General features: G+C 36.3%; 2 protein-coding genes across 2 annotated transcripts; both read left to right on the top strand.

Annotated features, from left to right (window-relative positions):
- Positions 1–286: 286 nt before the first annotated feature.
- Positions 287–10,629, top strand: LOC141847469 (uncharacterized). Its single transcript, XM_074735520.1, has 9 exons — positions 287–694; positions 1,183–1,228; positions 1,340–1,406; positions 1,540–1,585; positions 1,665–1,763; positions 8,571–8,639; positions 8,738–9,086; positions 9,185–9,342; positions 9,610–10,629. Exons 1-9 carry the CDS (start codon positions 365–367, stop codon positions 10,429–10,431), a joined length of 1,986 nt encoding a protein of 661 aa, XP_074591621.1. The 5' UTR covers positions 287–364; the 3' UTR covers positions 10,432–10,629.
- An 832-nt stretch (positions 10,630–11,461) lies between these two features.
- On the top strand, positions 11,462–15,119 carry LOC141847466 (putative serine/threonine-protein kinase PBL7). Its single transcript, XM_074735515.1, has 5 exons — positions 11,462–11,790; positions 11,880–12,043; positions 12,158–12,347; positions 13,802–14,193; positions 14,494–15,119. Exons 1-5 carry the CDS (start codon positions 11,703–11,705, stop codon positions 14,725–14,727), a joined length of 1,068 nt encoding a protein of 355 aa, XP_074591616.1. The 5' UTR covers positions 11,462–11,702; the 3' UTR covers positions 14,728–15,119.
- The last annotated feature ends 950 nt before the right edge of the window (positions 15,120–16,069 follow it).

Raw genomic sequence — 16,069 nt, forward strand, 5'->3', positions numbered from 1 at the left:
TGAGGAACAAAGGCGACTCGAGCCGAACTCGAGCTTAAGAAAAACGAACCGAGCTCGAGCTCGAGCTCCTTAGCGGGAGAGGCGGAGGAAGAGGAAGAGGAAGGGTGGTGAAGAATATGGAAATTACTTGAATATTTATTTCGTTACTGATAAAATAAAATAAAAAGGAAATTTCAAGCCCAAGCCCAAGCCCAAGCCCAAGCCCAAGCCCAAGTACTGCTCAATTCTCAGACGGGATGCTACTTTCTCACGCGTCTATCACGTGCCTCTCTCTAATGCCCCGGCCGCCCATCACGTGCGACATATCCTTCCGAGCAACAGGGGAAACACCGGAGAGAGAGAGAGGAGCGGGGCATCCGGCGGCATGGGCAACACAAAAGCGGCCACAACGACAAGGAAGACGAAGAAGAAGGGGCGACCCTCTCTCTTGGACCTCCAGCGCCGCAGCCTCCGTCTCCAACAGCAACGGCAGCAGCAGTGCGATCCTGGCTCCGATGACGATCCCCGGCTCCGTGACTCAGCCGCGGCTGTAGCGGACGATGACGAAGAATCGGACCATGGGAGGCGGGAAAAGAAGCTCCGCCTGGTCCTTCGCCTTCACAATAACCCTAACGCTGCTGATTCGGCTGTCTCTGCCTCCGAATCCGATGACAGCAGAAGCAGAAAGCTCGGGGCCAGCGGGAATGGTGCCCAGGTATTTTGATCTCAATTCTTTCCCTCCCCTGCTTTTATCCGACTGTAGATCTGTTGAGTCAAAATTGGGAATTTGATGGTCCACCAAGACGGAAACCATTAGATTTTTCTATTTGGAGTATTTGGGGGCAAATCTGATGTTGATTTGGTTTCGGTACGGTTTCGACTTCGATTCGTTAGTGTTTGCGTGCTTCTCGGGTGGGGGTATTTCTTCGGTCGAGGGATCCTTGGATTCCGTTCTATTTTCCTTTTTATTCTTTTTCGTTTTCGTTTGAGAGGGAGAGGGACTGTGTGGTGGTGGATTTGACTTGGTCAACCTCTTGGTAACATGTTTCTCGTATGGAACAAAAGATTCCTTTTGTATCTTTTAGGGTTTTTCTCTCTTACCTGGTGATCTTTTTCCCTCTACCAAACCCTTTTTAGCTCCTGATCAATCTTTTTTTTATTTCATTTTCTCTTATATGGCCTGGGTTAATTCCCTTGTTTCAGACAGAAAGGCAGAATCCTACATCGAAAGTGACGGATCTTCCACAAGGTATTTCGTTCGTCGTGTATTTAGTAATAACGCTAAATCAAAGAAAAAGAATTCCGTAGCTTTCATTATTTATGCCTTGCCAGTGATGAATGTTTGTGTCCTCAACTCCAGATTTTGGACCCACTACACCATTTCCGGACAAAAAGTTGTTGGTTTTCATCCTGGATAGATTGCAGAAGTGAGTACTGTGTTTTCTTTGTTTGAATCTCACCTGAACTGCCTTCTTCCTCTTCTTGGACCTTGGCCAATGTGTATTCTGTTCATTTATGAATCTTGTCATTAGATTTATTGGTTTGTTATAACCATATCAGGAAAGATACTTATGGTGTCTTTGCTGAGCCTGTTGATCCTGAGGAGGTGCGTTGTCTTCCAATATGATTATCTTGTTTTGTGGACATGGCCATTGAATGATATCCTGGATTGGCCATTGTGGCAGCTTCCAGATTATCATGACATTATCAAACACCCCATGGATTTTGCTACGATCAGAAAGAAGCTTTCGGATGGAGCTTATACCAACCTGGAGCAGTTTGAGGTCAGTTATTATGAATGCCGAATGTCTGAGTTTTTCTCTGGACTATTTATCACCTGATTTTTTTTTTCTACCAAAATGCTCTCAGAAGCTGCTGTATTTGTATGTTTATCTATCATGTTCAACTTTGGCAATTCCATTTTAAGCAAGAAATCATTCACTAACTAATAGTAGGATTGTTTGGAATTCTAGAAAGCATCAAAATACAATATTTTTGAAATCCTTTATTGTTTTGTCCTTTGTGCATTTGCTACAGAACCTTTATTTTCTTTCCTATTTGACTTCCTTGTTAACTTGGTCTTAGCATACTTGTTTTCTTTTCATTTGCTGAGTAGCATCTGAGTCAGTCTGCAGCTTTCTGTGTTAGTGTTTCTTTTTCCTGTCAAGACATTTTCTGTCATGCTGAAAATGAAGATAGTAGCTAATGTTTTTTCTTTTACAAATATCAATCAATAGTTACACTACTGTGATATTTCCACTAAAAAGGCCATGAATTCTCCTGCGAAGAAAACTTTAACATAAAACTTATGTTTCTACTTCAATTCATTCCCCTAAAAGTGTACTCGGGTTTGTAGTTTATTTGCTGCAACTGGAAAAAGTTAGTTGTTGTCCTTCTGGAAAAACTAACAGCTCGTGTTTGTTTCTTCAATGTATGTTTTTTTGCATATCCAATGACTGAGAGCTAATGTGCAATCAGATTACATTGTGCTTTTACTTTAGCATTTGGTGGTTCATGTGAGATCAAAGTGTTTTACTAGAACTGCAGAAAATTCCAATATCCAAGACTCGCTCATTTGTCTGTTTTTTTTTTCTTTATACTCTCCACTTGAGATCAATTATACTGCAAATTGTGCACAAATTCAGTCAGATGGGATCTATTCTACCATGATGTTTCCTATAAATTTGGTTCATAAAATAAAGACTATGGGTGTTTTAGAAAATTTATTGAAATGGGTTTTCTTCAGACACTTATTTTCATGGGTATATCATGTATTGGGATGATGGTGAAACTAGACATAAGATGTGTTTACTGTTAATGATTTTTTTTTTATTGGGCCAAAGAATATGCTATTGATGGATTTGATTGTATAAGCCTTCAAGGAACTGTTTTAGGAGGACTGCAAAGGAGAATTGAAAATTTGGACATTCTTTCCTTTCTTCCACTGCCTTTTCTTTTAAACTGCTGTGTACTAAGAAGGGCTTCTAAATTGATACAAGAATTTTCTTGGTTCTGAGTTCAGAGTCACCTTCCCACAATTCATTCTTGGGATGTTTCTTTATTTCTCTTAAATTTCTTAATGCAGGTTTAATTTCCTTTTGGCCACTACATTTTGAAAATTGTTTCCATTTATTCCGAAAGCATATTGTTTGAATTTATGCATATAGTCTATAAAAAATATTTCATTTTCCCCACCTATCTTCAAATCAATAATGATGTCATTTTTTTTGCCCCCATGGGTTGGCACAGTTGGTACCTACATGGGTGTTTGCTGCAATGGATCTTGAGGTCAATTTTCAGTGGGTGCAAAATGTCTCGTTGGGTGCCTGACCTCCCTCATGCTAAAGGGTCGTTGTGTTAGGGTAAAAGTTTCTCGTGATTTATCCCATTACAGAGTGTGTGTGGTCACCTTGGAGGGGTTGCTAAGGTGACGGCTTCACCTTTTGCCACAATAATGATGACATTTTTTTTTACCTAGCCATAGCATCCACGGTACATCATGTATGGATGGCTAGGAATCGTAGTAGATTTGGAGAGGGACAATTGGATGTTGAGAGGATTTTGAGGAGTGTGCAGTTGTCAGTCTCGAACTAGGATCCGATTTGTTAAATAAATGGATAAATTTATTTAATGTGAAAAAAGAAATAGGGAGCAAGAGCTAATACCCAACGGGATCCCTATTTCTTTTGTTTTTATTTCGTATTTATCATCAGACAAATACGGGAATTTCCATTTCTTTCATTAGTGCCGATTGATAAGAGAGAGACATAACATAATAGTTAGATTCGTACAATCGGTAGTATTCTTATATTTACTTTACTATTTGAATTTAAGAGATACTTGTCCACATTTGTTTTTCAATATTCTTGATGAATAAAATAGAAAAGAGTACCCCTTTTTACCGGAGTGCATATGCAAATTGCATTCGTTTGGTCTTTAGGAATTTTCTTTGATCTAGCACTAGATATTAAAGACTTACACACTGTACATTTTGCCACATTATTAATCTTTATTTACTTATAGAATAAAAATAAAAATAAAAATAATGATGACATTGTTTCCTCTTAACTCGAAGGCTCTTGTCATCATCAGACCATGCTAATCCCAACTATTTGTGTTTTGGCTACATGAATCTCGCCTTTTCATTGAACTCTATGTAAAGCTAGTACTGTTCAAATTTCTTAAATTATTTAATTATATAATTGTTTGGTTTCTCTCTACCTCTTACTCTTCAATTCTAATTGATTTAAATTATCTAATTATTGAACCCACTCATCGTTCAGAACTTCTCCATTATATTCGATCAATATTTATTTTCTCCCATAATGAGTGCTTGGAGCTACACCTAATATCTCTTGGAAGACATTATTATTATTTTTATATATCTTGTTAGGTAGCTTGCTTCGATCTTATAACTCTTCTCTCTATTACATTAGTTTTTTTATATTTATTGTTTTCTAATCGCCCAACACTATGATACTTATGATAGGCTGTATCACAAAATTCTCTTTTCACCTGATGGGCACAAGATGATCAAACAAGACTTCAGAAACTCCTTTCCGCTTGATCAATTCATTCTTTTAGTGTTTTCTTTGTTAGCATCCCCATTTTGTTGAATGATACATTCAAATGTCTTTAATTTTACAATCTCAGTGACATAGTTTTCAAGTGTGTTTGCCCCTCACTAAGTTAATAGCTTGTTTATTGTTATGATGAAATCTTCATCCTATTGGGAATACAATTAAAGTCCCATATTGGAAATACAAGGAGAAAATCATGGGTTTATAAGATGGAAGATATCTCCATTTGCATAAGACTTTTTGGGGAAAGCCTAAAAATAAAACCATGAGGGCTTAGGTTCAAAGTGGATAATATCATACAATTGATTGACTCAAATTAACAAAACACTCTTTTTTTTTAACAAAGAAAGTTCCAATGGGGGGGGGGGGGGGGGGGGGGGGGGGGGGGTGATTTGATCATTTTTGAAAGATGATAATAGGGGCCCGATTTGAGCATTTTCTAATATTAGGGGCCCGATATATATGTGTGTGTATAATTTGCAATTTTGTGACTTCTCTTCTAACCTCCTCCTGATCTCTCTTTCCATCCAAGTAAATTAGTCATCAAAGCTTTTGAGGAAAATCAGAACTAAAAGTTGAATGCATGAGATAGTTACAATAGTAAGAAAAAAAAGTGAGAATTGTTATATTAGATTGAATATGAAATCTTGATACTAAGTTTTAGGTATATTATTCATCAAGGAGATATTGTGAAACTATCATATTATTAGGAAAAAGTATCAAGGAACTTCTCACATTTTGTGTCATCATCTTGTGTTCCTTGGCTAGAAATAATTTTTTGTAGAATGTGATACAATCAATCATATTTTTTTGGTCAAAGTCTTTCATAAGGAGGAACTATAATTAAAAGTCAGTATAATAGAGGTCAAAATGCTGAGGATAAATTGTGGGTTTATTTGGATAAACGTTTCAAAAAAAAAAATCTAGTATGGAGCTGTGGGTGTTGCCCCACTACATGAATCAGAGAAATAAGTTGATATTGTTTGGATATTTTTAAAGACAAGACACTTGAATCCATCACAGTTCAAGGTGTGTAGGGAATACCAAATAAAATTCTGGTGATTTAAAAGACTTAAATATTACTAGTGATATAGGCTTGTATAAAATTGAATGACAGATAAGATAGAACCCCAAATTGTTTGCAAACAAAACTTGTATTGTTGCTATTGTTATTGACAAAGTGAAGTATCCAATCATTATAGTAATGGTGGTATTGATATCATTGTGATATATTGTTGGGTTAATGTGATTTTGAAGCATAGAGGGCTTAACTGATATGTCCATCCCCTACGATATGTTATACAGGATCTTCGAAAGCCAAGATACATGGATGGATTGGATGGCTCCAATTTCATCCCTTTTAGCTAGGCTTTCAGTGACCTTTGAGACTGCTAGGAAGATTTCTTCCTCCCAACATTTGTTGTTCCCCTCGTTGTCTCATGGTACTGTCATTGCTTTTAATGAACATTATATAGATAATTTGATTTTAGAAATTGAAAAGTATGATAAGTTTAATAATTATAGATTTCTCGATAATATTAAAGATCAAGTGAGATTAAGAAAGCTTTAAACAAAACTAAAGTAGATAAATGTGTGTGTCCTAATGATATTAATATTGAATTTTGGTAGAACTTAGGTGGTCAAGGTATAATTTAATTAAATAAGTTATTTAGTAAAATTTTGAAAATTAACAAGACGCTTAAAGAATGTAAGAAAAGTTTTTTAGTACCTATTTATAGCTATAAAAGTGATATATATTATTGTTCTTATAATGGTTAAGGTTCCGTTCTATATTGGCTGACACTTAGTGAAACATTCTGTTGACTAACTGATCGACATGTTGAACAACCTGACACCACTAAACTATTTGGTTGAGTCTTTGACATGAGATCACTAGGAGAGGAGGAGATGCAATGACAATTGTAGGTGGGAAACATGCATTACCAACGGATGGTGGGTATCAGGCAGTGCTCCATGTGCATATAAGGTTAACCAGCAGCACTGATGTGCACAAGAGTTAGACGATGCTCCACACACGTGTTATAGGTGATGGTGTCTTGGGCACGCGAAGACAGGGTTGTGGCGCAAGTAGCTTTTGCACAAGGTAATGAACGGTTTGATGGCTTGCACAAGAGCAAAGGAGGTTGGGTGACTCTCAAAAGGATAGTGGGGTGGAGCAACACTTGGCGATTGTGGGAGTGAAGTGGCACTATGATCACTAGGGACAATGCGGAGGCAGGGTGTGAGTATGGGCCGAGTGGGGAGTGAAAGAGAAGAAAAAGGTTTTTCTACTCCTTTGAAAATTAACTTGCCCATTTATTCAATTAACATGGCCTACCCTAGGTACGAATTTGGGTTAACTTTAATCTACTCATTATAAGTCCAAATCGAGCCTGGTTTGGACCTGCATGATTGTAATATCTGTGCCAACCTAATGAAGTTCCAAAAACTTAATTAGACACTAGATCCCCAAAAGTCAATAAGTTGGTTTAGTTCAATGTAATTGGTCATAAAAAATTTTAAATAAATTATGGCAAGCAATTAAATAGAATAAAAATTTGATATCTAATGTCCTCCAACTGAAATTATTTGATCCCCAAATTTAGTCATCTAAGGGATCAAGTCATACTAAATAAAATTAATCATGTTATCATTAATAATTCAAAACTAAAATTGTACCAATATGACACAATTTGGTACGTAAATCCTATTGTTCTTCTCAAAGATCAAAATGATAGCATGAGTTGAGATTTTAAAACTTGGTTCTAATTGTGAGAATGTTTGATAAGTCATACCATAAAAAGAGTGATCGGAAGAAGAATAAGAGATTCGATGAATATTTCTGAGAATTTAATTGATTTCATATTTAGATAATGAATCATAGATATTATTTATTTAATAAGATAACTGATGAAGAAATATAGAGATAGAAGGATTTGCATATATTTTTATCTACTTAGAAAAAACTTGTGATAGAGTCGTTAGACAATTATTATGGTGGAATTTGAGATAGAAAAGGACTTTCTAGTAATTATATTGATGAGATAAAAAAATATAAGATAATGATTTCACTAGGATTATAACTACTTGAAATTTAATAAATGATTTTCCTATAGTTATTTTAACTATTTGAAATTTAACAAAATCTAAGTTAATATCATTTTATGTTAGGACAAGCTAACACATCATATTCAAGATTAACCTCAACATATGCTATTTGCGACATTATGGTGTTAATTGATGAGTCTAATTAGATTTGATTCACATCTTACATCATCGAGGAAATTTTAGAAGCTGAGGTTTTTAAGATCAGCAGAACATGTAAGAATATATAAAAAAAAGTAAAAAAGAACAAGAATATATAAAATATATTTTTTGAGTAATAAGAGAAGAACCAATGGAACAGTTAACATGGGTGGAAATGAAGTTCTGGATATCATATTATCTAACTAGATAGTGATATTGATAAAATTATTCTAGAACTGATCGACTATATGCGCCCTGTAGTATCTGTTTAATAACCTGTTTCATAATGGTAAATTTGGTATTCCAGGAGTTGGTACATCCTTGTGTGTTTAGCTTGGATATAGTAAGATGCTGTTAATGACCTTTTCCCTTGTGCTTTAAAATTGTAGTTAAATATTTCTTGGAACTTGTTTCATCTACTACTGCACTGCAATTTTGCCATGTTGTACTTCACCTTTGTTTTCTGAACTTGAATTGGAATTGATGTGTTAGTAATAAACAGGAATCATAGAAAATTATTTAAGTGAAGCTTTTCCAGATCAGAGATTTCTCCCACTATAAATGTTATGCTATCATCCATCCGTGGAACTCTTCTTGTGCACTGCTGTTTTAGCATATTCTACCTCGTTTCCTCATTTTTTTGCCTCTTTGCTTCATGATATCTATTGTGATGAATAAGCCTTTCGTAAGTTATTCCTTTTATTAGCACATCAGAGGTGACGGTCCATTTGTCTGAAAACATATTGGTTTCATGTTTTTTTGCAGAAAGATGTCTTTTTAATCAGCTCAAATGCAATGCAATACAATGCATCAGACACAATTTACTACAGACAGGTGTCAGCTGTTTCTATCATTGTTTGTTTCCATTAACTTTCTGGTAGTGATATATGCACTTTGTTACTTTTATGTTGATGAGTATTTTGTCTGTACAGGCTCGAGCAATACAAGAGCTTGCAAAAAAGAACTTTGACAATCTAAGACAAGAAAGTGATGATAATGATGAAGAACCAAAGCCAGCGAGGAGAGGCAGGCCACCGACTAAAAATATCTTCAAGAAATTAGGTCGGCCTGCTGTTGACAGTGTTTGCACCAATGTCTCTTCCAATGCGACACTTGCTAATGCAGGAGACAATCATCAATCAACCAACTCGTCGAACAATTTATTTCATACTGGATTAACCAAGTTAGCCAACTTGCCTACAAAACCTTATGCTCTTCGCAATACTGAACCTCATAGTTTCACCGATGAGCATAAGCTTGAAAGGCACGAAGACAATTCAGGTTTTTAAATTGTGTTGTAGTGTTTTATAATAAATTTAGATAAAAATATGACCATTTGTGAAATATATCACAATTGTTCTTTTGGAATCTTTTTGTAGGTTCTGCCTATAAAAGTGGTTCATTGAAATATCTAAAGAAGTCCTTTGTTATGGATGAAAATCGTCGCAGTACATATACCCTACATGAGGTCGTCAACTCCCTAATGGCGCCATCAGTGTTAACGACATTTGATGGAGAGAGAAAGCAGCTTATTCCTGTAAGTATTAAGTTAGATTGCAGCATGAAAATTTCAATTGGCCATTGTTTCATGGTCAACGATTATCCTATCCAACATTCATATCTTACTAAGAAATAACTCTATTCATGGTAATTGTCTGTATCAGAAGATTATCAGTAGACTAGTAGCTGTTCACTCTCCTTAATTTCTTCCATAGCTTCTGATAAACTTTTACATTGTGGCTACCATGTCATAATATGCAAATATATTAATTTCTTAAGTTGATGTTCTGACTGTTAAAATTAGGTCGGCCTTTACACGGAGCATGCTTATGCAAGGAGCTTGGCACGATTTGCTGCAAAACTTGGTCCTACTGCCTGGGAAATCGCTGCTAAACGAATTGAGCGTGTTCTCCCTCCTGGGACAAAGTTTGGCCGTGGTTGGATTGGAGAGAAAGAGGCACCGCAACAGTCTGATCCTCTACCATCTAAATCCCTGAATTCATCCCAACCAGAAAACTTGCCGACAACAAGTGCATCGGCATCTGAACATGCGTCTGATGATGCAGCAGTCGAAGTTAACGCAGGCTCAAGTTCACCTACTATTCCCCTTTCTTATCAAAGAAGATCCACAGAATCTGAAGAAGCCAGTGCTAGAAATCAACCTAGTCCTTTGAAACCACATAATGCTGTAGGCCTACATGGCATTTGGCAAAAGACAGGAAACCAACTTCCACAAGTAGTTGGTTTAGGGTTTAATCGTCTTTCTCAAGTCGGAAATACTGTCAAGGTATCAGCATCACCTGGGAGTTTTAGTTCAGAGGCAACGGTATTGCCTTCTCGCACATCGTCAGACATGCTGTCAAGAACTAACATTCAAGCATCGACTAGTAATTTAAACACTGATAGTGTATATTCAGTTGCTGATCCAAGTACCTCATCAGTTTCTGGCAGCCACCTGATGTTGCCTGATGGCCCCCATGATTCTCAGGGAACAAGGAGAGTGGCCTTGATGCCGAAGGCGGTTTCTATTTCTCCTGACCTAAATTTAGGTTTCCAATCAATAGGATCACCAGTTTCAGGGGTTCGATTAGATTCGAAAAACCCAAACTTAGCATTGGGGCTCTGAAGTGTACACCTTTCCTTTCCACTTGGTAGAAGTTAGAGAACAGAAGCGGCTATGGCTCATGTTGTTACAAATAGCGCCCGCCCCTAAGTGATGCAGGTGATTTAACATTTGAAGAAACCCGCATTCCGTTGTAAAAGTAGAAGAAGGGTGTTTGTACAGATTAATCATTATCGATATTAATTCTTAACAAGATTTTTGTTTTTTTTGCTTTTGTTCTCTTTTGCTGGTGAAATTTAGATGGTGGTTTTTTTTTGGTGATAATTTAAGTATTTATTTTTTTTATCAATCATCAAGTTAAATCGTGGAGTACGGATGGATTATGGAGGACGAGTCATGGTGGACGATTAAATGCTATAAAATTTTAATTTTCAGATGGTTTAGTGTTGTTATAAGATTTTCAAATTCTCTAAGTAAAATGTGTTTTGAATGAGATTTGAATTATCCTTGGTAAGAAAAGAAATTGATTTTCATTCATAATCAATGTAAAATGTAATTAATTGTGCAGACAATCTATTTCCTCTTATTCTAAATCGTACGGGGGACAATAATTAATTTTAAGTATTTTTTTATTGTTACCATCAAGCCCCTATGAGCGTCATAGAAACGGTAAAATGAATATTTTATAAGTCAATTATATATATAATATATATATATATATATATATATATATATAACATTACAAACATAAAATTATATATATTTACAATTTTTATTAATTAAATTTAATTTGATTGTAAAAATGGGATGCATGTTGAAGGTTTTTATCAAAACTCATTTTGGACTAATCGATTTATTTAATTCACTGTATATTTTTAATGATGAAATTAAAATTCATTATATGAATTAAATTTAGTTAATACATTTTAATTGAACGAGTTTAGTGTCTATGGTTAGGACCGACAATTCGTACACTAATTTATTATTATTATTATTTTTTTAAAAAATTAAACTTTAAATTTTAGTTTTTATCCAGTTTTTGTTGGTAGGCGGAGGGAGGACGACTTTTGCCTCCATTCTTTTCTCCGAAGAAGCCTGCGCCTTTCATGGCCTCCCGTCACCATCTCCGGCCGCCCTCCCTCCCTCCCTCCTCCTCCATCTTATTTTTCAACTTCCCCGCCCTCGTCCCTTCTGCTCCTCGAGCCGCCACTCTTCCTGCCCTCTTCCCGCCCAAAAGATCCGATCCACTCGGATTCGCAGAACGGGAAGAGCTGGCTAATGTCACTACTCGTTTTGCCCTTCATTCCATCAGCAGAGGTGATTCATAGGGAGCCATGAAATGCTTTTCTTGCTTCACCTCTGGACGCCATAGGAGGACTCGGAAGCGGCCCGTAGAGCAGCAGCGCCCATTCGATTCCGGCGGTTTGTCTTGCGGTGTATGATTGTTTTGCGTCTCAAAATTGGGTCACGGCTAGGTTTTTCGTAATTATTCTTGCTACTTTTGGGTGCAGAGTTTGAGACCGCGGCGGCGTTTTCTCCCGATGGGGTGAAGACCTTGGCCCAGGGTTTCACCCTGCAGCAACTCTCCGCCGCCACCCGAAACTTCAAGATGGCTAATTTGGTAGGAGAAGGTGGGTTCGGAAAGGTGTTCAAGGGGCGATTGGAATCTAGCCAGGCAGGCAACGTTGCTTTCATTTAGTCTCCTTTATTTGAAACCCTAGTTTGTTTTGGCATCCTTCTGCTTGAATTTACCAAAAGGATTTATCTTTTTTGGGATTTTTAAGAATAGGTTGTCGCAATTAAGCAGCTCAAAAGGGGAGGATCTCAGGGTACCCAAGAGTTCCTTGTCGAGTGCTTGATGCTGACAATGGTTCACCATCCCAATCTCGTCAGCCTGATTGGATACTGCGCTGAAGGAGAGGAGAGGCTCTTGGTTTATGAGTATATGCCGCATGGTAGCTTGGAGCAGCACTTATATGGTATACCTGCTCTCTTCATATTTTCTACTGTCGAAGCATCTTAAGATTCTAGGAGAGAGTCTTTGGTACTAAGAGACCTGAAGAAGTAGCTATACACTTTTGATTTCATTACCTTTGATTCCAATCGATGCCTAGGTTATTAGTTTGAGTTGGAATAGCTATTCTAGTAGAACGACAGTTCCATTTTGTTAATTTTAGGTTCTACACCCGAATGAACATTCTTCAATTTATCCATTAATCTTATTTAGTGGAAACAACCATTTCATGTATGCTTCATTCAAATTCTGTTCTGTTTCCTACCATGCAAACAAATTCCAAATGACCATAAGAACCCTAAATGTTGTTCTTAGATATAATTGATGAAAAAATTCCTCTGGAGTCAATAAAGTCCATCTTAATCCATATTAACCAGATTTTTCACTTCCCCTAAATCATTTTGATATGGTAAAACCAAACATAGGAAAATAAAAAATCATTCCACTTATATTCCATTCTAGAAACATTCCAAATTCAACAACTATTTAGAGTTGTTGCATGAATTGTATTTTTCCATTCAAGTATATGTGAAATTATATCGTTATTGGTATCAATATCTTTTAAGTCAATTTTAACTGTGTTAATTTTTTTTCTCCCCTCCACTTGTACCTTCAATGCAATTTTTTTCAACTTGTCTAATTAATGAATTATTGGCTGTATTTGAGCCTATCCATATCGTATTAACCTATTCTTGTTCATTTATCAGTAATTAAATCTACCTGAACGTCTCTCTATAGTATTGTTTTCTTTTTCTTTTTCTTTTTATGAGATATATCTTGAATATAGGTTGTAAATTGGTTTATTGTTATTAAGACTAGTTCCAAATATTTTACACACCCTAAGTGTTGTTCTTAGATACAATTCTTAAAACATCTTCTAATGGATTGGCAATTATTAATATCAGGTTCTGAGACCTAAAATCTCCTAAAAACACTTAATTTATTTTCCCCTAACATGGTGTGTGTATAAACAAAAGAGTATTTTATGAAAGTCATATTAACCACATTTACATATTTATCCCTTAGAATGTTGAATATTGCGAAACTAATCATAATGGTAAAACATTTATCACACCTATATTTCGTTTGAATTCAATCACCTTCGATTCTGTGCTAGTTCTGAATTACCATATACACCCTGATGTCGTTCTTAGATCTAATTAGAAAAAATAATTTTCAATTGACTGCACTATATATCAAACAAGCAATGCACGTATAGTGATATGTAGATAGGGTTTGCAAGCTGGTAAAGTGTTGATGATTGCACCATCAGTACGTGTGAGATATTCTATATCATTCTTTCTTTGATAATACACTATATCAGTTGTTGATTGATTAGTGTGAAACTCCATTATGATTCAATATATGCCTCGAATCTTGTCTTTACTTCCTCATGGGCTTATTTTTTTCCCCTTCCAGATCTGCCTCCCAATAAAGAACCACTTGATTGGAATACCAGAATAAAGATTGCTCTTGGTGCTGCAAAAGGGCTCACATATTTGCATAATGTTGTTAGCCCCCCTATCATTTACCGTGACCTAAAATCGGCTAACATACTCTTAGACAATGAGTACAACCCTAAGCTTTCAGACTTTGGACTAGCAAAGCTTGGGCCTGTTGGCGACAAGACACATGTTTCAACAAGGGTGATGGGGACATTCGGCTATTGTGCTCCAGATTATGCAATGAGTGGCAAATTAACAGTTAAATCTGATGTTTATAGCTTCGGTGTGGTTCTATTGGAACTGATAACTGGAAGAAGGGCTTTCGATGATACTAAGAGCGTAGGGGAGCAGAATTTGATCGCATGGGTATGTATCATATTGCAGCAATTCAATCTTTTTAACAATTTACTTGCGCAGTAGATTTCCTTTCTTGTGATATATGCAATTTCTTACTGTCAGTTTTTGTTTACATGGTCTAATACACAATCCAGAAAATTCATACGAATCAGTCATTCACTTTAACTTATTAGATTTGTTTCCCAGTCATTAGAAGGAATCCTTCTAGTCTCTCATGTATTTTCTGTATGTCCAAGTGAAGTAAATTGCTTGCTATATTGCAATCTCATGTCATTGTTGATTATGATGTTTTGCTTTCTTAATTGGCAGTCGCGTCCTTTCCTCAAGGATAAGAGGAGGTTCACCCAATTGGCAGATCCCAGTCTGCAAGGATGCTACCCTCTGCGCCCCTTCTACCAGCTCGCTATAATCACTTCGATGTGCCTACACGATCAGCCCCACATGCGCCCTTCGATGCATGAGGTATCGATAGCCTTGGACCATGTGGCCTCTCAACTGTTCGTTCCAAGCAGCGACCACAAGGTCGAACAATCCCCAACTTGAAAGCAGAGTTTAAGACCTCATTCCGACAGCAAAAGGAAGTGCAGCAAATAACTTGAGTTTTGGAAGACTGTCTTTCTTAAAAATTTCTAATAACTTGCTGAACTTCTTTGTCTAGTTACGAATTCAAGGATAAGAAGATGATGGAATAATGGAATTGCTGGCTTCACTCTGCGCAGATTGATTGGTTTTGATTGTAATGCTATTACTCATCATCATCTGGTTGAAGCATTCAGATATATGTGCTAATAATTCAAATACTTCAGATTAACACCATTTGTCGATATTAAATTCTGGAGAGCTTTATTTTTGTACTGAAGTTAATTGTGTAATACGTTGTGATTAACCATGCAAATTAATTGCATGATCTCTGTATCTCAAGGCACCTCAAGTTTGGAATTTCATGGACAGTGTACAGATTTAAAAGGCATCATTTTCCAAAACATGCTAAAAATACGAATGTTATGATTCTCACTATTAAAATTTTGACCCAAAAATAATGGAAGTAGTTATTTCCTTTTTATGCAAATATATACATTTTATCTCTATCAATTATATTTGTTTGAAAAGAAATCTTTATTTTTTAAAGGGGAATAAAGTATTCATCATTAATTTGTTTTATTAAAATAATAACAATGGATATTAACAAATAAAGTAGAGGCTCACAATTTTTTATTTGGTTGCTAACCTCCCAATGCTAATACGTCCAATGTTTATATATGGGAAAGCGTTTATCCATTAATAGTTTTCTTTTCGAAACTTTTTCAAAAGCGGAAAAATCCGTCTTACAATCCAAAATAATAATAATAAATATATAAATTAAGACTGTAATATAAAAAAAACCAAAACTTTCGTGTAGGCCGATTTGGAAGTCCTGAGTGCAGTTCATCCTTTTTATAGTTTCCTCGATCGCATGAACTTAGCTCTGTTCACATTCAACAGCACCACAGTATGAAGACAGATGGAAATTAGGATTACTTCTTGTGGTGCATGTTGAGGCCATTATAAAGACACTTCCGGGTGCCCAGATCCCTTTCCAGGCATCCCGAACCGATCCAATCCAATTTGATTCCGTCGGTCTTTATCGGAGTCAATTCCTCTTGATCCGGTCGCCTGGACCATTTTGGACGCTTGGAGTATGATTCGGGCGCTGGAACTAGTCAACCAAGTTTGACCTGAATTGACTTGCAGACTTAATTTGACTGTTTCTATTTGCTCCTCCTATGCTTCCTCAATCTTGTTTTCAACTCTTGATTCCTGCAAGATAAGCGTATAAACAAGCAACCTAAGTCTATCTGTAGTTTGTCTGACCTATTAGGCTTACTTAAGTCTTACCTTGTAGGTA

Source organism: Curcuma longa, chromosome 16 (assembly GCF_044706935.1).
Source record: "Curcuma longa cultivar G26 ecotype Majalengka, Jawa Barat chromosome 16, ITB_CL_G26_1.1, whole genome shotgun sequence".
Taxonomy (NCBI): Eukaryota; Viridiplantae; Streptophyta; class Magnoliopsida; order Zingiberales; family Zingiberaceae; genus Curcuma; species Curcuma longa.